Below are 23808 nucleotides of genomic sequence, written 5' to 3' on the forward strand. Positions count from 1 at the left end.
CACCTCGGCGTCATGACCCTGACACGTGGCACCTCGACTGACACGTTGGCGTCACATTGCCACGTGTCGGTACTCAAAAATATATCCCTACAATACGTAATAGGGTCGTTACAATATGTTTTGGCCCAAAATCTGATATAGGTAATGTAGGTGGGCTAAAACTAATGTATCAATCAAAAAAATATTATAGTACATTTTTTCAAATGTGACAGACCCGTAACCTACACAATCTTCATAAATCAACATTAATGTCATACCTTATGGGCAAAGATATAAATCACCACAAATTGAGACTTCTAAGATTATTAAAATGCATTTGGGACTGCAAAGATCACAAGTCATGGGATTTATAAGTCAATTCCCCAATTAATACAGGGTGTTGATTGCAATATTGATGAAAGAAAAGAATATCATATGCCCACGGAGTAGACTGCTAGCGAAAAGCTTCGAGGCCTGAACAACAATGGCGGCCCCGGCGATTCCGAGGTCCCCAATTCCTTCCTCTTCGCCTCTCCAACGCCTCTCAACCTTCAAAGACAGAACCACCACCACCGCCACCCCAACTTCAGCCGCCGGAACCATCACATCACCACCGTCCTCCATTCCATTTTCATCATCACCACTCGATTCTCTCTCCTCCGATCCAATTTTCTCCGTCTTCTTCTCCTCCGACTTCGACTCCGCCCGCTTCTCCTCCGCCGCCCTCTCCTCCGGCTCCGCCGCCTCCCGCGCCGAGAAGCTCCAAGACGGCATCCGCCTCCTCGAGAAGCAACTCCGGTCCGAAGTCCTCTCCCGCCACGACGATCTCCTCTCCCAACTCTCCTCCCTCCGCGACGCCGAATCCGCGGTCTCCGCCCTCCGATCCGCGGTCACCACTCTCCAATCCTCTGTTCGCCGCGTTCGCTCCGAGATCGCGGATCCAAACCGCCAGATCCGATCCAAAACCCTACAGCTCTCCAACCTCCACCGCACCACCGAGCTCCTCCAGTTCACTATCCGCGTCCTCCGCCAATCGAAGAAGTTTCGTGATGTTATGGCCGCTGGGGAATCCGAACCTGAGAAGCTCGATCTCGCCAAGGCCGCTCAATTGCATTGCGAGATCTTGAGCTTATGCAATGAGAATGAGCTTGCAGGGATTGCTGTGATTGATGAGGAATTGAATTGGGTATTCGAAGCTGGACAGAAATTGAGGTCCGAGGGGATGAGGGTTTTGGAGAGGGGATTGGAAGGGTTGAATCAAGCTGAGGTTGGGGCTGGTTTGCAAGTTTTTTACAATCTTGGTGATTTGAGAGCTACAGTGGATGGTTTGATAAGCAAGTATAAGAGTCAGGGTGTAAAGAGTGTGAGCGTTGCATTGGATATGAAGGCTATTTCGGCATGGTCCGGTGGAGGGTATGGACCGGGAGGGATACAGAGGAGTGGTACACCACAGATTGGAAGCGGGGGAAAGGCGAAGGAGGCGCTGTGGCAGAGAATGAGTGCCTGTATGGATCAATTGCATTCGATTGTGGTTGCGGTTTGGCATTTGCAGAGGGTTCTTTCAAAGAAGAGAGACCCGTTTACACATATGTTGCTGCTTGACGAGATCATGCAGGTGAGTGAATAGAATTGTGTCATGCATCATGTATTTGTTGCAGTCAGTGGGTTTCAATTCAATACATAACATTTCATTGTTGGTAAATAACAATTTCGTAATTCTGCTATCCATTACAACACAATAGATTACAACTACTTCAGAATGATGACTTACCTTTTCTGGTTGGTTGATAATGAACCAGAGGTTTCGTTCAGTGATTTTTTTCTTGAGGTTTTTGAATGTTTTCTATTCGTCTAGTGAAATTGAAGGTCATGTGGAGGCCTCAAGGGAAATCATTGAATGAGAGGAGTTCTCATATTCTGGTAATGTTAGGATTGATAGAGTATGTGTAGAATAAGTTGGACCAAAGCATGGGTACATAAGATTGACCTTAATATATTGCATCACATACTACTACTTTAGTATGCTCAAAACCATTTGGTGATTTTTGAAGCTTTTAAACCCATAGGTAAATGAACTGATACAATGCTTTACGTTGATTACATATTGGTGGAATTGAGGATGTTAATGTTTTGAAATAGAGCTGACTGCCGAAGTATGGATTTGACTTCAGGGTTGTATGTGATGGCACGGCCTGCCGAAACTTTAAGGAATTTTCTTTTAGGTCCTTGTATATGGCATAATGTTACACATGCCTAGTTGTCCCTGCCTTGAGGCCATATCTGCCATGACTTCCAATCCACCCCCAACTAGGAGATTGTGATTGGTCAATAGTCATTGACTACCAAACACCTGACTGTAAAAAACACAATATGTGACTTTGTACAAATAATGTGAATGGTCAAGCCTGCTTGTGCGCAATCCATCCTTCATGCCACCCTTATTAATAGGGAGTAAGACTGTTAATGTTCTTTAAATTTGAGAAGACACGAGGCATTTTAACCAAGGAAGAAGCATACTTTTAATTTTTCCATATCATGGAGCTTGTGACAATTGAAATATGACGACATTGTCTCACAATTATCTAAAATAAATAAATAAAGAGATGGATTGCGTTATGTGGAATTATTAAAAATATATTTCAATGCCTACGTGATGGAGTCAGCTGAATTCTGTTGATGTCTTATCTTCATTGTGTGCAAGTCCATTTGCTTTTAGAAATTTGTTATGAAAGGTTGAAATAATATAGTTGATCACTAGTTTAACCTCGTCAATTTGGCAGCAGCAGCATTAAAGTAAAATTAAAAGTTTACCTTGGTCACCAATATAGAGCAAGAGAATCAATTTTCAGGTTCTTTCACCTGGAGGTGAGCTCCTTTTATTGGTTAAATTTAGTGTGAGAATATCCTTTCTAAAAGTTAGGTTATTGTAGATGGTTGTAGAACCATGGTGGCTATTTTTCTCCTCATTTTGGGAGGGTATATTGGTGCCTGAAGTGGCTTCAATATAACTAATGACTGAACTTGAAAGAGTTACATGAAACCATCGGGGACTTATTTAGCTTTGAAGTTATTATTGATTCTTACTTTTCTGGAAGAACTTTCTCATTATTCTTGGCTTTGTAAAGCATCACAAGTTCATAATTGGTTGGCTATAGTTTTTTTTTTTTTTTTTTTTTTCAACTGGTTTTTCTGCTTGGAGTATCTTACATAAGACTAGATTGAGTCACTTTGTTCACAGTTGTCATTATGCATCATGCACCCCTATTTTTTTAAAATATTATACACTGTGAAGCTGTTTTTTTATTAAAAAATGAGTCTTGGGCATAGAAAGATAGAAATAGAAAGAGTGGGGATGCTTGAGATGCTATGCCCTTTTGAATTGGAGATGCTTATCCTATGATTTTTGTTAATGCCATGGATGTTGGTAGTCATCATTTCTAATTTATACTAATCTGTGTACATTGCCTTTTGGGGATAATTTCCTGCTTTTGTTTGGTTATGTGAGCTCTTGTTTTCTTAGGAAGGTGATCCAATGTTAACAGATCGTGTTTGGGAGGCTCTTGTGAAATCCTTTGCAAGCCAAATGAAGTCTGCTTTCACTGCATCAAGCTTTGTGAAAGAGATATTTACTGTTGGGTATCCAAAGCTATACTCCATGATAGAGAATCTTCTAGAAAGAATTTCACGTGACACAGATGTTAAAGGAGTTTTACCTGCTATAACCTTGGAAGGAAAAGATCAAATGGTTTCTGCCATTGAAATATTTCAGATAGCTTTCTTGGCCCTCTGCTTAAGCCGCCTGTCAGATCTTGTTAATACTGTGTTTCCAGTGTCAAGTCGTGGAAATGTACCCTCCAAAGAACATATATCTAGAATTATATCACGCATTCAGGAGGAAATTGAAGCAGTTCAGCCAAATGGGCGCTTGACTGTTCTTGTCTTGCGTGAAATCAGCAAAGTTCTGCTTTTGCTTGCTGAGAGAGCTGAATACCAGGTACTTTCCTTTTATAGTTTTATCAAACAAGATTACTACTATTTGTAGCAATTAATGTTTTAGCCTCCTTATCCTTTGCAAAGCACCAAGTTCTTGCCCCTTTAACTCAATTCTCTTAGGAAGGGTTGAACCCATGACCCCCCTTGGGACTAAGCTCTTAGGAAATTCACGTTGGCCAACTAGGCTACACCTAGTTGGTTATTTTTACCCTGGGACTTGCCTGATAAATATAGTAGGACAGTGGGATGAATCCTCTTCTTTTTTTTCTTGGCAAGAAGTTATTGTTCTCTCACTATTAGTTCTCCTTTTTCTTTTTTCTTTTTTTGAAAGAGTGTCTTTTTGGGTTGTATTTTAAATTTATCAATCCCATTTGATTATATTTCAGTGCTTGACCCAATTGGAGGAGCTCATTGTTTTTTTGGTTCTCATCCTTTGAGCCATAGCTCCTTTGAGCCATAGATGGCTTAATGGACTAGAATGCCTTCTATGACATCAAGTAAACAATCAATTAACTAATTTGATAAGTTGAGAAAATAGGGCGCTATGCATGCTTGGTTGAGCACTATTTGTCTGGAGATATTTCAGTGAGATGTTTGCATGTGTTTATAATAAATTTGTAGTTATCCATCTTCTAGTGTTTCTGTCTAATAGTCTCACCTTCAAGAATATACATCTTCCTTGGATTGGTGTGGTGTTGTTTTAGGACTCTTACACTTTTCCCAAGTTACTTTGATGTGGGAGTGGATGCACAATGTTTGTGGCGTATAGTGAAGTTCAGAAATTGTAGAGCAAGTATCAAGGTTAAACTATCAAAGGAAGGAATTCAAATGTGAAAAGGCATTTTTGGGCCTTGTTATGTAGGGAAATTGATAATACTTAGGGTTGTCGCCTATTGTAGTGGTGGAGTGTCCCACACCCCCCTTTCTCAAAAGAAAGAGAAGAATAAAACATAAAATTTTATTTAGACCCTATGCTATACCCATTATGTTTAATCTTGTTTAATCTCATGAATGAGATACTTTGGCCCCCACAAAATTCAAGTTATTCTACCTTGTCCCCCACTTCCTCCATGCCCTTTAACTCGTTCAAGATATTTCCAGCTGGCCATAAACTCCTTATAAACTTATTACTATGAGCTCACCCTAGAGGGTGCTTTTTTCTTTCCCTTCACTCTCTACATATTTCTACATTTCATTCAGTAATCAATAAGTAATGAGTCTTTATAGTGTAACAAAAGTTAAACATATTCAATTGATAGGGGTTGCCTAAAATAAACCCTCCTGCCAACAGCCACTATTGCCCTGGGGCTTGCCTAAACTAAACATCCAAAAGAATTCCCTGTAACACTCTTTTCCCTTTTGCAAGTGCAGAAGTGTACCCATCACACGTGAGAAGTGGGCTTTTGCTTCACTTTTGTGAATAGTGATAAGGACACCTTGGGTCATGAGTATTCTTATATTGTGTCCTCCTCAGAAGTTATAATGAATTGGTAAGAAAAGATTTGAAAGTTGAGAATGGTAAAGGTTCTGTTCGTAGATCATGCTTTTGTTCTTTCTTGATCAATAAAGAAAGCTTGTATGAACTCATGTAGCTTGCCATATTCTGATTAGAGAGTGTGAGTGAACTACATCAAGGCACTACTGTCCTTTTGAACTTTCTTCTTGTGATCCTTATTTCTAATTTTTTTTTTTTTTTTTTTTTTGGCATGAATTGACATAAAACATTGTGGTAGCAGATATCTACTGGGCCCGAAGCACGACAGATAACAGGTCCTGCAACTCCGGCACAACTCAAGAACTTTGCATTATGTCAACATCTTCAAGAAATTCATATGCGCATCTCATCTATGATGACCGGACTTCCCATTATCATTTCCGACATATTGTCTCCATCACTAGGTGCCATGTATGGGGTTGCTTGCGACTCAGTGACATCCTTATTCCAAGCCATGCTTGACCGTCTTGAGTCTTGCATCCTGCAGATTCATGAACAGAATTTTAGCGGGCTTGGGATGGATGCTGCAATGGACAACAATTCATCGCCTTACATGGAAGAATTACAGAAATGCATTCTTCACTTTCGTAGCGAATTCCTATCTCGGCTTTTGCCTTCTTCAACAAATACTCTCTCTGCCGGGACAGAAAACATATGCACTCGGCTTGTCACAAGCATGGCTTCACGGGTTTTGATATTCTTTATCAGGCATGCTTCGCTTGTTCGGCCCCTTTCAGAATCGGGCAAATTGAGAATGGCTAGGGACATGGCTGAGCTGGAATTGGCTGTGGGCCAGAACTTGTTCCCTGTTGAACAGCTTGGTCCACCGTACCGAGCCCTCCGAGCTTTCCGACCCATCATTTTCTTGGAAACATCTCAACTGGGTTCATCTTCTCTTTTGCAAGATTTGCCACTAAGTGTCATACTTCACCATCTTTATTCCCGTGGCCCGGAAGAATTACAGTCGCCAATGCAAAGGAACAAACTCACACCACTACAGTATTCTCTATGGCTCGATTCTCAAGGAGAGGATCAGATCTGGAAAGGCATCAAAGCAACTCTGGATGATTATGCTGCAAAGGTGAGAGTAAGAGGAGACAAGGAGTTTAGCCCTGTATATCCTCTTATGCTTCGACTTGGTTCAGCATTATCAGAAAAGACCGTGTTGCAAAAATCTTGATGAATGTTGTATCTCTAGCGAAGCTCGATAAACTAGTGTCCACCGTATCAACGCGGTAACTCGGCTGAATTATATTAAGTAGGAGTTATACTGATTTCTTTTGAGGTATATGATGGATTATTCAGTTATTGTCAATTCTTTAGGGCTTTGCTGACCCTATCTCAATCCTTATTCCTTATGTAGGCTTGATTACCATCTCTTTTTGATTATTTTTTATTTTTTGGTTCCCCTATTTTAGTAATGATATGTGTACACTTCTTTATAGTAAAGCATTCTTCATTTCCTTTAGTATCAATTTATCAATTGAATGCTTTACCACTCTATAGTGAAATAATAATTGTGAAGTTGTGAAGTTGATCCCTATCTGTGCAATATGGTAATATTCTGAAGATTTGTATGGCAGACCCAAAAAAATTGATTGATGAGAGCTGTGGTTAGTTCTTATAGTTTTTTCTCTTATGTTTATGAGCAGTTTTATTGTTTTTATTTTAATTTCTCAATTTTAAATAAATCGTACATTTAAGTCATTTAATTATAACAAATCTTACAAATTTCTCCTTCTAAAGGATTCAAATTGATGCCTATAAAAAATTGTATAAAACTTTCCCCAGGTGAAAAGGTCCAAAATGTACAGTTTTGAAGGGATCTTATAATCAATCTAACAGATGCTTACGCAATGACATTTATTTATCACGTTCAAATTGAGAGATTATATGATATTATTTTAAACAGTAGTGTTATATGTATTAATTGATATATTAATTAATGTATCAATATATGTTAATTTTAACATTATGATTTCACTCGTTATACAAACTATAAATATTTAAAAATTTTAAAATTATATCACATTATCCGATAATATATTAATTAATGCATATAATATTATTCTATTTTAAAATTATCAAATAATATTAAGTTTTATTACATAAACAAATCACGTTCAAATCGAGATGCTATATGATAATGTTTTAAGATTATTAAATAATTTTTCTACAAGGTGTATGTTATAGATGTAGCCTTGGTGGGCACTAAATTTTTTTTCATCGACTTCTGATGTAATAATTACACAGGTCTTTGATAAATTAGATTTGCTATAGATGTAGCCTTGGTGGGCACTAAATTTTTTTTCATCGACTTCTGATGTAATAATTACACAGGTCTTTGATAAATTAGATTATAATGAAAGAGGCATTTTTTTTATGAACTCGAATTTTGAATATATGATTTTTTTTTCTTATTATTTTAAGAGATAATTGTATAAATCACTAGATTAAGTGTCATGCTTTTTTACAAAATTTATTAGTAAAATTTACTTTTAAAAAACAATAATATTATTTTATAGATTTTGTTAATATGTATTTTAAAAATATTAAAGTATAGTACATCACTATAAAATGAGTACAACAAAAAAATATATATATATAAAATATTTTTAAAACCTTTTTAACATAGGCTCTAAGTACACGAAACACACCTATTCTATAGATTTTGGGTCAAATTCAATGAAGTTTATGTGTTTGTAGGGTTTGTCCTTTCCAATAATCTTTTTTTTATTTTGGCATTGTCAAAAGCACTGCCCACCAAAAAGCATAGAAATGATCAGTATTTTTGTCGTGAGTAATGCTTGGGATCTTCTTTTGGGGTCACTCTCTTATCCCTTTGTTATTTGACGGATGGTGATTGGAGGAGTAAAAAAAAAACGAAAGAGAAAAAGAAAATGTAACCAATGAGAGAGAGAGGGGGTCAAAGGAGTTAGGAGAAAAGGGGATGAATCATTGTTGTTTTGTGCTTGTGTTTGCCACCGAATCTAAAGCATAATCTCCCAATTGGCTGACCTATTAGTTAGTACCAAAAAAAACTCCTTCTCTCTCATCACACACACACACACACACCTGTACACACACAACAGTCTCTCTCTCTCTCTCTCTATATATATATACTAGCGTATGTCCGTACCTGAAGGCACGATGTAAATAAATAAATCCTAAATAAATGGAACTCACCACAACTTACCAATTACCAATATTGCTTAACTAAACAAATTAAAATCACAATTCTAACAGAGAAGCAGCAATAAATTGTAAATAACATAAAATTAACTTTTATTAATACAATAGTAAAAAATAAACAATTTCTCTAAAATTAATATTACTATATAACATTCTAATAATTTAATATAAAACTTGTTCCACACTATATAAACAACGTAAAACAACAAAACATACTCAAAAATCACTTTCCGCAGTTTCATATGCATAAATCTAAAAACAAAAACAACAAAACAAAACAAAATTTGTCCAAAATCGATTACCAAGTGTAAAGTTATGACATGTTAAAGATGTAATCCCACAAATGTTTTTTTTTTAAGTTTCAGGTATCTCTATCTGTCCAAATTGATGTACGCATTTTTCAATTTTGAAAACAAATAAGTTAAAATAATTTAAACATATAAGTAAAAATTTATTAATTAAAATAAGTGGACAGATAGGTTAAAAATATGAGAAGATATGTTAAAATAATTTGGACAAATAGGTTCAAAAAAAATGGAGTTAAACCCACATAAGGATAGAACTAATAAGAGGCTGATTAAAATCATAAAACAACCCGAATTGAATTAGTCAAGGTCTGAAGATTACATTAACAACATTTTCTACACTCACCTTAACATTGCTATCATGAACTGGGTGTTATCATCAAATAATGCTTGCAAAAATCAAATCAAGATAATAAAAAAAATACTGGATCAATTATGTTCCAAATGCATCATGTGATCTTAAATGGATTAGGCATGTTACCATTTTTGAGAACAACAATTGATGTTCCACACATAATTGTCTGGAAATTTCTTGAATAATAGATACGAATGAATGAGAGAAAAGAAAATAAGAACAAATAGAAACTTTTCCAGAATAAAAAAGCAATCCTACAACACTTTTATTTGAATTTCATAGAGAAGAGTCTGAGAAATATTGCAGAAGCAGATAAGCAATATCACAAATGTGCATACTAAAGTAAGCAGCATTGGCTTGTGCCCAAAAACTAAAACACAAACTTCCAAGGGGTACTGTACATTGCTATCTGGCAAGATGTCATTCATGTTGTAACTCTTATGCATTAGCTTCACATAGTCCATTGTCTTCCTTTCCCTCAAGAGTTTAAGGTTACAACCAAGTCTTATGTGATTCACAAAATCATTTCACAGAGTGCTGCCATTTGAATTCATTGTTCCTTTCTAGTAATTAATTGATGCAATAGATCCAATAATTGCAAAGTGCAACCGTAGGGAAAGATTTAATGAAGTAAAAGGTCTGTGCCATTTTGATTGATTTGAATGGTGAATTATTGCTACTATCTGTTAAAACATGTCAAATGTAACAAAGAGGATTGATGATAGTAAAAATAGAGTTAAACCCATATAAGGATAGAACTAATAAGAGGCAAGACCACAGAAATTAGAGAGGCTTTAGTTCAAATAGGAACTAATGCAATAAAAAAGGAAAGAACAAAGAGAACAATGGTAATACTATCTTGATCACTGAAAACAACTTCGTTGGAGGCACAGAACAGAATGAAATGGACAGCTCAAGAAAACCCAACTGTCGATTAGTCAAGGTCAGAAGACTACATTAACAACATTTTCTACACTCACCTTAACATTGCTATCATGAACTGGGTGTTATCATCAAATGATGCCTGCGAAAATCAAGTCAAGATAATAAAAAAAATACTGGATCAATTATGTTCCAAATGCATCATGTGATCTTAAATGGATTAGGCATGTTACCATTTTTTAGAACAACAATTGATGTTCCACACATAATTGTCTAGCAATTTCCTGAATAATAGGTAAGAATGAATGAGAGAAAAGAAAATAAGAACAAATAGAAACTTTTCCAGAATAAAAAAGCAATCCTACAATCCTAAAGGCATTGATAATTCTAAAGCTAATAAATTTAAGAATGTTAATCCTATCTAATTCAGCCTGCCTAAACAAAGAATAACTTAGGATTCAACTCTTTCGTCCCCTACAATATATTGAGAAAGGGTAAAATTATTGAATGGACATCCTATAACTTTTAAATGCACAATAAACTTGTAAGAGAACTGTAGTAACCTGTTTGGCTGTATTTTCATTTTCTTTGTTTTCAAAAACAAAAACAATGAAAAGTTCAAAAACATCCATCATTTTCAGATCCTGCAAAAACCAATTCCAAAAATTTGAAAACATTTATGGTTGCCTACCCATCAATATGATAACAAAGTATGGGTTTCATTCTGGCACATATTCTCTAAACCCTAAATTGATAATGAGCACAATCCCCGTATGCACACTAAAAAAAATGGAATGCGGTCCAGCAGGTTAGTGAGAGGAAGAATGGCATCCCTAGTGTTGTCCTGAACTTCCCAATTCCCATTTTGCAGCCTCCACAATCAATCATTTAATGGGAGGATTGGGAAAGGGGGCAGTCCCATTCAAAAATCATGCCTATGCATCATGTTACAACAGCTTTGAGAATTTATTCCTAAGTCTCAAAAATTATTGGCCTATTAAAAGATATAGAAAATTTAAGTCAAGAAAAATAAAAAACCAAAATTAATGTACAATATACAGACAGCGAAAGCGCCGGGGGGGGCGCGGCGGTGTTGGGGGGTGAAGTCCTTTCGGATAAGTAAGTTTACTAACTCTCTGTTTCTGCTTCAGGACATAGCATCCCTCCGTCGATGTCACCATCTTTCTTATCAGAAGCTACCTCAGTCTTCTCCTCTTCCACTATGCTCCTCTGCTGCAACTCCTGCTTCAACCTTAAGATCTCATCATCCTTCTCTTCTACACTATCTTGCAAGATAAGCATCTGCAATAGAATAGAACCCATGTTCAAATTGCACATCTCAATCAAGCAATCTCAGCTGCACACAATGTCATCAGTTCTAGTGTATTTGTAAATTAAGCTCGTCTCATTGCGTGTTCAGTGTTAGATAAAAAGACACATAATTTCTTGCCAATTTGGACCATCTAAACCATACCAGAGATTCTTTAACAAAAAGCTGTAACATTTGAAACATTTAAGACTATAGCCATAATTAAATTAAACCATCAATGGCCAATTGAAAGTTGAACATGCAGCTTTTTCATAAAACCAGCAGCAGCATAATCAAACAGAACAGAGCAAAAAAAAAAACAAAAACCAGAGCAAAAGCCCCAGCAAAACAGCACACAACATCAGCAAAAATTGAAAACAACTCCATTAAACAACTCCCAAAACAACTCTTATTACATAGACATGTATATATATTGAATTAATGGTAGTTTTTATGAATTTTGATGTTTGGTAACATAAAATTAATCTCAATCGTAAATAAATATATATATATATATATAAATATAAAAAAAAATTGCCATGTCCTTTGCCATGTCTATGTCCCCATTTTTTTAAAATCATCGTGTTCCATGCCAGTGTCTGTATCCGTGTCCGTGCTTAATAGGCTAGGGTCACTTACCTTAATTGAGAGGTCAAGGTCAATTCTTGTAAAAGTAAAGACTGATTATTTCTTTCATATTAGCTTTTTCTTTAATTGTTATTCTTCCCTTTATGGACTCTTTTCATATATTAAGAGAGGTTAGTGTCAATTTATAGTCAAAGTAGAGACTAATTATTTATTTCATATTAGGTTTTTCTTTAGATGTTATTTTTTCCCTTTAAACTCTTTCATATATTAATATAGTGGCTGTGATGTTGAGTTTGCGGGTAGGGAGTTGTGGTGCAAATTCTAAAAATGGCATACTGTATTCCCACAACAAACTTAACCACAATTTCATATATTAATATAGTGGCTGTGATGTTGAGTTTGCGGGTAGGGAGTTGTGGTGCATATTCTAAAAATGGCATACTGTATTACCACAACAAACTTAACATAACCACAATATTCCGTAACAAATACCTTAACATGTAACTTTTCTCACCAAAATGATTTGTCACTACAAATGGTTCGTAACATTTTCACCACATCGTTCATAACTAATCAACATAATCACAATGGTTTAGAACTTTCACTTTAGGTGCACACCATAAATTCCCCATTCATAACTTTTACCCAAAAAAATTCATAAATTTCTTATGATAGGAGTGTGCATATTAGCATTTTCGTTGCAGGTATATATAATTGGACTTTCTTACATAATTACTTATTCTATTTAATGTAATTTTCTAATATATTTTGTAAATATTCTCCTCCCAATTGACTAAAATAAAAATTAAAAACTTTAAAAGGAAGCAAGCTAGTAAACATGAGTGATCTCACCTGGATAGTTCTTTTCCTTAGCATAGGAAGGTCTGAGAGTATGAAAAGCTCACAAAGTCTCAAAATTGAAGTCTGAATTCTTCAAATGTATGTATCAACAAATAAATCTTTGCCAAAACCCAGAAATGCTGACCCCCAGAACTCCACAAATCAGCCAAATCACCAGATTGGTTATTGACTTCCTCTGCATTTGCTCACAAAACCCAATAAACCCTCAATTGGGTATTTCAAACAAATCACCAAATTACCATATTTATAGGTGTTGAATCAAGAAAACCTTACCAACATGGAAATAAGGGTTAATGTGTACTATTCTTGTGTAGTACTAATCTGGGTTTGTAGTACAAATCGATTGGAGCATTAATGAAGTCTAAATTTAGCACCTCTGTCTCACATCATTTTTATCGAACAGTTGGTGGGCAAGATTGCTCCTCCTTTAGATTGACTCCACTATTTTATATAATATGATAGAGAAAGAGAGAGAGAAGAGAGGTGTTTTACTTTCAGGTATGGCAAGGGTTTTGGAGAGAGAGAGCTTCTCGTCTGGGATTGGGACCAGACTTTTCTCAGATGGTGTGGCCATCGGATTAGCTTCCGATTCAACTTTCATCGGCCACTTGGGCCTCTGCTGCTGCTGCTCTCTTTTTCGCCTTTCGTTGAGGAGAAAGAGGGTGGGTGAGATCGTTCTGTTAAAGCAGAAGAACAGAGAGTGGGAGAGAGATAGAGAGGGACGGTGGGACAGTCGCGGAGTTGGATCAATGGCGACGATGATGATGAGCAACGGCGGTGGTGGTGAGCGGCGGCAGCGGATCAGTGGTGGTGTTTGGTGAAGGATGAAGAAGGGTAAAGATAATAACAGGAGATCAGGTTTTTTATTTTATTTTGAAGAGAGAAACGTATAGAGAGGGAGTTGAAGAGATATGTTTAGGCAAACGTGGGGGAGAAAGAGAAGAGAGCATTTCGGCGGGAATCAAACACATCTCCACCATTGATATTTATTAGAATGGATCTAAACCCATGATTCAAAATGTATCTCTCATACATTTTAACACATTTTCAAAAAACCTCTTGCCTTATTATATAGATACTATTTGAAATAGTTAATAGTAAATAAAATATTCATAAAACATGTACGGTCAAAGCAGATGAGATGTGCCATCAAATTTTTTCTTTGTTTTTTTCTTAAATAATTACAGAATTTATACAAAAATTTAAAAAAAAAATTAAAATAAACAATCTGAGATGTATTTTGATACTTAAAAATAAATAATAAATAAATACCATTAACAGCCTAAACGATTTGTCGGTGGAAAGAAGTGGCCACTCAGTCCTTTACGGGCTCTGTCTTCCACATATTTCGTTGCATTCCTACTGAAAAAAATAATAATATATCAAAACAATTTGAATATATAGATTTGGCCTTTGTTAGTCTGTTACTCTTTAGTTTGGTACCTCTCCCAAATAACTACACAAAATATATAATCAAAGCCACAAAATATATGATAAAACCAAATCATCAAGCCCAGCTGAGTAATTATCAAAGCCCAAACAAAAATAACACCAAATCCACTTGAGTGATGTTGCAACCTGAGCTGCTGAGCTGCCGAAATGGTTGGAGTGATGTTGCAACAGAGCTGCTGTCGGATTGAATGACAGTCGGAGTGAGCTCTAATGAAAGCAGAGAAAGAAATGGGGATAGAGAGAAATGAGAGGCAAAAGGTGAGAGAGAAATGGGTACAGAGAGGGAGTTTAAAATTTGAAATCAGTTGGGCGGGAACCATCATTTAATCTCAGCAGTTAGATGTTGGTTAGGTATCTCAGCCATCTCAAGAAGTCAAAAAATTTGAACAGATAGTCAAAAAAGTCAATAAAAAAAAGTCGAGTTTTCTCTAAATGGGCATATGCGGTCGGTCAAGGGGGCTATAGACGATGTTTGGATCCATAAAAGCAAACCTAGCGTAGGTCCGTACCTAAAGACACGGTGTAAATAATTTTAAGATTAAAATGCAGTTATAATTTATACGTATTATGTTGAAATTTATAAAATTTGTGTCATTTTTTTTTATAAAGATACTGAAAAAATATATTGAAATATTTTTATTCTTAAAGAACTTATAACAATTTTGCTTGTATTACACGCTCTACAAAACTCAAATAAAATAACTCCTCCTAATCTTAATGCAAATTAAAAAACAAACATATAAGATTTAAAGTTATATTGCATATCAAAAATATAAAAGGCAGTAAAAAAAAATTTGCATATCTAAAAGTAAATTGAACAACTTAATTCCCAATGGAAGGCATATCAAATATATAAAAGGCATATCAAAAATTTTGATCCAGATGATAAATTACATTAAACTGGATAAATTACATTTTAAGATGAAGTATTATATATCTATCTATTATTGTAGATTAATCTATTATTGCAAAACATTTACAAATGATAATATTAAATTAAAAAAAAATCATAAACTAAAAGCAAATTGAACAATTTAATTCCCAATGGAAGCCAAGCAACATATTAAAGAAGTAGGATACCTTTAATGGTTTAGCCAATTTTCTATGAACAACAGCTGATTAAAAATAAATAAATCAAATAGAGAGAGGAGCACTAAAGATTTAGCCAATTTTCTTATTTGTATAATCAATTTTACTCCCCAATATTACTATATGTGAGAGAGATTTCATATTAAAAAAATTTAAAATAAGACCTATCAAATACCATGAGCTTCTTAAGACTCAACACACAGATTGCAAAGATCTATGTGTAAAATCAAATAGAGAGGAGCACTAAAGATCTTTGCAATTTTCTTATTTGTATAATCAATTTTACTCTCCAAAATTACTATATGTGAGAGAAAGATTTCATATTTGAAAAATATAAAATAAGACCTACCAAGTACCAATGAGCTTCTTCAGACTTAGCACACAGATTGCAAAGATTTATGTGTAAATTGTCACAAATTTTAGTCAACACTATTACAATGAGCACACAACAGGTTCTAATTGCTTATTTGGAGTCTTTTGTTGTTCCAATTCTATGTGCACTAAACATATAAAGCTGATCAAGAAGGCTTATTCTTTCCAATTTTGGCTACTTGTATTTCAAGCATCTCCTTGAATATAGCTAGCTATGAGACCTAGGATGGTTTTGAGTGGATGTTTTTTTTTTCCCCTCCATTTTAGCATTGGATACTATCATGAGCTAAATTTATATTAAAGAACTGGTAGTTTTGGGTCCAAAATATAAAAATATCATCTGGAGGTAGAGTGTGATCATAGAAAGGGGAAACATTATGGAGTCATCAGCCAATTGCTTTTGTCTCTTGATTATGACTTAGCTTATGCCTAATGGGATTGGTATTTACTAATGAAATTGATCGGTTAAAGAGTTTCATTCCCTAAAGATATGTCATTTATTAGAATGTTACTTTGAACCACACACACATAATTTGTTTAACATGCATCTATTGATACAAATAGGTATTATTTTGTACATATATTAAGACTTTCATAATATGAAAAAAGGAACTTATAATTTTAATAATTTTGTAGGAAAAATGGAATCATTCACAGTATTAATCTGTCAAAGTCCAACTGCACATTTAATAATGGCGTCAGTTCTATTTTCTACGTGGGGATAACTATCACATGGAATCTCTGGTATATTTGTGGCATTTTTGAAGTGTTCATGCACATGTCCATGTGTGATGGAAATTGATCTATATATCTTGCCAGGTGATGTCTGAAATTCAGAATCCAATCCATGTGGAACTTGGTGGTGTGCTATCTAGAAAGAGAGGCATGATTTGTGAAAGTGTAGTGAATTAAATGTGAAATCGAATGCTTATCCATTGAGGCCTCGTTTGGGAAGTTACTATTTTAGTAGGCTATTTTAGTTTTTGGCTATTTTAAGTAGGCTAAAATTTTTGTGTTTGGGAAGATGATTGGATTTTTTTTGTGGTTGGATGTGATGTTTGTGAGAGAAAAAGTGAAATGATTATGGGTTTGATGTGATATTTTGTCTTATTAGCTATTTTAACCTATTTTGTCTTTTTGTGATTTTTAGCCTAAATTTGGCTATTTTTTTTTCTTCCCAAACACCCCCTGAGATTTCATTACATGACCAACGGGTGAGGCCTCAACCTTGAGGCAGAACCTTAATACAAATCTAGCAAGCTAAAATTATGGAAAAAAAAGCCTCCTAACCTAGCAACCCACCACCAAGCTAAGATATGCATATACATATATATGATCAATTACATGCCCAAGATGACTACTAAAATGAAGCATATTCAGTTGACAGAGGACTTGAAAAAGTGAAACAGGAAAAATTCCAAACTATTTAAGTCTAAGTCAGTCTAAAAACAATTGAAGTTGATAAGACAAAAAAATCCAAGACACTCATTTTATATTATTTTTTTAAGAGCACTGAATTTCATTTTAAATAACAAACATAGAAAAATCAAAATTTTAAATACTGAATTTCTACACAAACAAACAAACAAAAGCTTATTAAGTCTAAAAAGTTGCGAACATTTGTGATAGTGCAAACAAACAAACAAACCAAAATACGAACACATAATAAATTATACGAAAACATAATAAATTATAAACACACAAACACAAAAAAGGGAGTTGTTAACATAATAAATAGGAACATTGGTGATAAAAAAATTCTGATTTAGATGAGAGGAAATTTAGATGTTATTAACCTAATAAATAGGAATTTCTATATATTTATATGTGTACACTTAAAAAGCTTACAAATTTATTAGAATCTATTACTTAAGATGTTGGATTTGGAGTTTGAAATTAATTAAAAAAAAATTGTCCATATCATCATCTGGACCCCTTAAAAGAATAATCAATTATAGAGGTAAAGAACTATATAATGTTTGTGAGTTTTTGGAGCTAAAATGGAGAAAACAATTTTATTTTTCTTACTATAGCAACTCACTAACAACACTGCATGGACATAGACTTCACACCCACTTAAAAATTATTAACATGACTCTGAAAAAAGGGAGTTGCTATGACTCTGAAAAAACCAAATTAATGGCTGAATATTGGAAGTAAATAACCATAAGCACAGAGCCAACACACTGAAAATGCAGTTAATATCCGATAGCAGGAACTCAAAAAATCTATAGCATGGGCCCAACACACTGAGAGAAAGGAGGAGAGACAAAAATTGGTAAAAAACATAGCAAAGCAATAACTGATTTTGGTGATAAAAAATAGAGCAGTCGAAGTGACTATATCATGGGGGTTGCTGCCACAAAGAGAAGGCAAAAGAGGGACTATAATTGACCCTGGTAGGCGAAGATGGCAGGTTTCCTCACGCAAAAGAGGGACTATAATTGACCCTGGTAGGCGAAGATGGCAGGTTTCCTCACGCAACATTTGAGATAGTGAGAGATTCATCTAGTTCAGGAGTGGCTAGTGTGATGTTGAGTTTGAGCCAAATAAAGATTATATATTGTTTTGGTGTATGTCAGACACCAAATAAATTATATACCTAGACAAATATCTTGACAGTAAACACATTGAGCAGAATTTTTGTCTCTTATAATATATATATGCATGCTCACATATCATCATCTGGACCAACTATTCAATTAATGATAAAAATTCATGAAATGATAAAAATTGAATGTGAGCATGAAATGATAAAAATTCACTTAATTGAATATTCATCTAATGATAAAAATTGTCTTTCATAACATCTAAATTCATGCTCACATCCATATATATTATTGGAAAAACATATTGCGTAGAATTTTTGGAAAAACATAAAAATTGTCTCTCATAACAGTAAACACATTGAGCAGAATTTTTGTCTCTCATCACTAATTTAAACAGTTGACAGTAATAAAAAACAAAATTTTTAATTACAGAATAAAAAACATTGTGCAGAATTTTTGAGTAGAATTTTTGGTGATTTTGGTGATAAAAAATAGAATAAAAAACAGTAATAAAAACATTGAGCAGAATTTTTGGTGATTTTAGTGATAAAAAATTGAGCCAACTGATTTTGGTGATAAAAAATTGAGCCAACTGATTTTGGTGATAAAAAACATAGCCTTTGCAACTACTCTTTAACAAAAGAAAAAAACAGTTTTTTTCTTTTGTTATTTCTTTAACAGAGCAACAAAAGAGATAAAAAACAAAGCAGTTGGCTCAATATCAATTATTTTTTCTTTAACAAAGCAATTATTTTCTTTAACAAAGCAGCCATGATATAGTCTAAACCATAGCAACCATGGTATAGTCACTTTGTTAGCAAAGCAACTATTTTCTTTAACAAAGCAACTGTTTTCTTTAACAAAACAGAGCAGTTGGCTCAATAACAAAAGAACAAAATTCACCCGTATATATCAGTTGGCTCAATATCAAAGCAAAGCAATAACAAAAGAAATAACAAAAGCTGAGAGAGGAAAAAGAGTGATGTCGAGTAGCCAAATGTTACCAAAGCATTGAGCAGCCGAGCAGAAAAAAAAATTAAGCAAAAAAAAAATAAGAACCAAAGTAATAAACTAACCGAGCAGCCGAGCAAGATGTCGAGTAGCCGAAGTGAATAGCCGAGCAGCCGAAGTGATGTCACAGCCGGAGTGAACAACGGTGAAAGTGGTCAGAGTGATCCACAGAAGCTCTGATGAAGGCAAAAGCTGAGAGAGGAAAAAAAAAATTCAAGAAGAAGAACAATTACCCGAATCAATGAGAGAATACTAAAGCCATGTTTTCAATTAAGATAAAAATGAGAGAATACTGAAGTCATGTTTTCAACACTAAATAATAATACTGAATTGGTTAAAGTCATGTTTTCAATAACTCTATTGAACTAAGCAGTTAAAAATACTTTTCCATATATTGGTCTGTGCAAAATTTGTCTGATATAAATACTATAGATTTGTCTGATATAATCCCTATAACTAAATATATATATCATTTGAAGGTCTAAGAACAGTGATGCGCTTAGTCTCGGGAGGTGGGGAAACATGCTGCAAATCATACAGATGCTAAGAGAACAGGGAATTTGGTTCTTGCAGAAACTTAACGAATAAATCTTTGTTAGAACTTAAAACTTCCAACACATCTTGGAATTGTTTGGATTGGCGAAGTTTTTCATCTGTGGCTAGGCGTTTTTCTTCGATGAACTTCTGACGAACTAAGGCCATCTTTTTCTCATTTGTATTCTCATTATACCTTCTTTTCTGTGGTGATTTATCTCTTACATAACTTCCTTTCTGTGATTGCTGTCATATTTCATAAACATCCTTATACTCATTATGCTCTGGACACTGATGGATCTCACATTGCATTTGCATGTCCAATCCATGTTCTTGCTGCCAATAAGCCAAAGGAATACCTGAATGACTTCGTGCATAGTCTCTTGAATGACTTCTTTGCGCAGCAGAATCAGACTGTTGCCATGGAAGGGTATCAAGCCCCATCAACTTGGCGACCATACTGGGAGGATTATGCTTGGACTCAACTTCTTTCGACATTTCATGGTCTATGGGTGTTCCATTTGATCTTCTATTTGAAGCATTTCTCAGCTCAGACACTATCTGCATGCCATCCACAGACATAAAATAGATCAAAGTAATGTAATAATATTGTAGTACAGATCTCAGTACTGAACAGACATCCTGCATAGATTTTAGTCAGCTGTCGACCATCATTACAACGACTTAGTAATAAACTTAATTTATACCACTTTGTCCTCTATTGGATCACCAATAGGACTCGTCCTTGCTGAATCTGATTGGCTCCTTGAGAGTGGCAAACCTGTAAATCAATTACTACCAGGTCAATAAGGGCTATAATGGTTTACAAATGCAGAAGTCCAGCAAAGAGAAGAAGTATCATCAGGTTTAAACAAAGGAAATACATTAAATACAAAAAGGGAATAAGTGTTTTCCCAGAAGGTACTCAACATCAACTTCAATGAATTTAAACTCAAAATGGGCAGAGCAGACAAATCACCAATGCTGACCTGTAGAATTGGTTAAAGTCTGAGCAGAATTTCTTTTCCATATATCTATAACTCACCCGTATATACCAGTTGGCTCAATATCACCCGTATAACTCAAAATCCAAACCCAATACAATAAGATAAACCCAAAAACAGAGCAAGAAAGGGAGATAGAGAGGGAAGGTAGATACTGAGGGGAGAGTCAGTGCAGAGTAGGAATAGGGAGACAGACGGTAGACAGAGAGGGAGACAGAGAGGGAGATAGAGAGGGAAGGTAGAGGGTATGGGAAGACAGATGGTAGATAGAGGGTATGGGGGAGATAGAGGATAGGTATAGGCAAATCAAATGAAATGTGTTGGGCGGGAACCACCCATTGATCTAAACCATTGATCTAAACATTTTAGACATCTCAGCCGTCCAAATTAAATGTATCTCTCAGACATTTGTATAGATTTTCAAAAACCATCTTCCCTTATTATATAGATGTGCTTATTACATTCAACATGACTTAAGGCAAAAAATCAATGGCCAGTCGTCATAAGACTTTACTCAATTAAATTATGGGTTTTCATACACAACTGTCTCAAACTCTCAAAAGAAAGACAAAATCTCAAACTCATGAAAGTCACAAAAACTTGAGTTTGCAAAAAGACCCACAACAACACCAAATCGTCTCCAAACTCATTTGCTTTATTTCTCGATGCATATACGATCTTTATCTCCGATGGTGAGTCATAAATCGCCAAAATCTGAATTGGGTTTTGCTTATAAATTATTTTTTTCAAATGGGTCGTTTGATTTTTTCTGAATTTAGGCGTGTAGATGGAAGAAGAGGACCCATGATCTTCATATATGTGTATATATCTGTATCTATGTGTCTAGATTAGAGCTTTTCAATTAGGATGGTGAAAGAGAATAGAGATATCAGGCATGTGTTGTTCAAATTTGGTGTGGCTTTGGCTCTCTCTCATCAAGAACTAATAATCCGCCACTGTTGCCATCTTCTTTCAAGCAGTGGGAGAAAACCTTGGGAGTAATCCCTCAGGATGACAACTGTGATATGACAGACAGAACCTGTCGACCAAACCCAAAAATCCCATCAATTGCTTTATCTGGCATAATTAAGTCCCCAGAGTGATTGGTGCTACACCTGTTCACAAATTCCAAAACAGCCAATCAAATGTTCAAAACCCACCCAACAAAACTAAAGATGAACATTGATATGGGGACAAAACAATGACAATAGAAAAAAGAGGACAGAAGTTTTGAAATGTACACTCAACTCCTCAATCCTGATATGTTGCCAAGCCATTGCAGATATAACATATAATATAAGATACATTCTGCTAAGATCATTACTTCTCTAATCCTCCTTCAGTTGACCTTCATTCTTCTTTTTACAGTTACCATTAGAAATTTTGGTCCTCATCCCATTTATAATCCTCTTCCTCTTCCTCTTCCTCTTCTCCATTTACCAATGTAGAATCTACTAAGAGAATGAACACCACTGATTTTTTGTCGTAGAACATAAGGCCACGAAGTTTTAGACAAAAAGCCACTAAAAAAGCCAATTCCCAAATGAACCCTAAGTTAACTGATTTTTTTTCAATTAGAAGATTGGTGAAATCATGTTGAAATAACCAATGTCACATTTGATTATGGTTGTTCTGTAAACTAAAATAATAAAAAAAAAAGGCTGCTAATTATGGAAACCACATATTAGTCTATCACGAAGGCTTTTTATTTCACTCTTTTGACCATCTACTCTCTCCATCTAATAGTTATTTTATGTCCCACATTGACACAGACAACCTTCAGAAGTCATAACAGCTTACCCGAAAACAATTGGGGCGGAAGAGTTAGTGACCAAAGACGGCCCCATAATTGTGTCAAAATACAGAAAATTAGATACATAAAAACCAGACGTCATAACAGCACTGATTACTCTGAGCAGAGCATTCAGCAGGCAGGATCAAAGAAATTGAGCTTAATCTGCACACACTTGACATTTTATTAAGAGAATTGTCTCAGCCAACCCACCAACAAAACTACTCCTATTAAGTCTTAAAACTCAAAACCCAATAAAAATTATCTTTTTTCTGGCAATAACAAACACAATTGGGTACAAACAAATCAACATAATTTGAAACACATCAACTATACATAAACACAATTACAAACTAATCGAAACCCAAAATGGAATTGAACCCAAAATCGAAATGGTATTTTTCGGAGAATGATTTCTGGTGGCTGAGCGTAAATCTAGGGTTTGAGAGAGAGGGAGAGAGGAGAGGAGCAAACAGAGGAGCGAACTTGGTGAGCCAATCGAAGCACAATCGGATCAAAAACTCAAAAGTGGAAAAAAAAAAAAGGGAAACAAACACATATTACTAAACCAAATCTTACAAACTTGATTTAGAGCAATCCAAATACCTAAAATACCCTAATTAACAAATCAATTTAAGGTTTAGAAAAAACAAAAATCAAAATCAAAATGAGTACTCTGTTATATGATCAAAGCCCCAACTCTTCTGGATATATGATTAAAGCCACAAAACTATACTGAAATTGTTTTGGGTTGTAAGAGAATCTTACCTTGCGATGAAGAGGAGCGTGACGAATGAGGAAGAGGAGGAGGAGCGTCGGTAGCGAAGAGGGTGGGGGTCGATGAAGAGAATTGAAATCAAACGGTTGATGAAGAGGAGTGTGACGAAGGAGGAGCGTCGGTAGCGAAGAGGGCGGGGTTTTTTGCTTCTGTCGAAGAAGAACAGAGAGTGAAAGAGAGAGAGATAGAGAGAGGGAAGGTGGGGAGGATGTGGTTAGACGTGCGTGGGTCAGACATGCATGCGTGAATGAATCAATCATCATTCACT

General features: G+C 35.2%; 1 protein-coding gene and 1 long non-coding RNA gene across 4 annotated transcripts; one reads left to right on the plus strand and one right to left on the minus strand.

Moving 5' to 3' along the window:
* The first annotated feature begins 253 nt into the window (after positions 1-253).
* Positions 254-6935, plus strand: LOC114309578 (Golgi transport complex protein-like protein). Its single transcript, XM_028255348.2, has 3 exons — positions 254-1594; positions 3500-3973; positions 5709-6935. The coding sequence occupies exons 1-3, from the start codon at positions 464-466 to the stop codon at positions 6645-6647; spliced, it is 2544 nt and encodes an 847-aa protein (XP_028111149.2). The 5' UTR covers positions 254-463; the 3' UTR covers positions 6648-6935.
* Positions 6936-10877: 3942 nt separating this feature from the next.
* LOC145796476 (uncharacterized) lies at positions 10878-23694 on the minus strand. Of its 3 annotated transcripts, XR_014336941.1 has the most exons (6): positions 23531-23667; positions 20674-20747; positions 20326-20527; positions 19498-19624; positions 12951-13134; positions 10878-11503 (listed from the first exon to the last, which is right to left on the minus strand). It is a non-coding gene; the product is annotated as an uncharacterized LOC145796476 (long non-coding RNA). The 3 variants fall into 3 exon arrangements; XR_014336942.1 differs by lacking the exon at positions 12951-13134 and having other exon boundaries at positions 11017-11503; positions 23531-23694; XR_014336943.1 differs by lacking the exons at positions 10878-11503; positions 12951-13134 and adding an exon at positions 14188-14321.
* Positions 23695-23808: the final 114 nt, after the last annotated feature.

The sequence above is a fragment of the Camellia sinensis genome, chromosome 7 (assembly GCF_055761805.1).
Source record: "Camellia sinensis isolate YWXY chromosome 7, ASM5576180v1, whole genome shotgun sequence".
Classification (NCBI taxonomy): domain Eukaryota; kingdom Viridiplantae; phylum Streptophyta; class Magnoliopsida; order Ericales; family Theaceae; genus Camellia; species Camellia sinensis.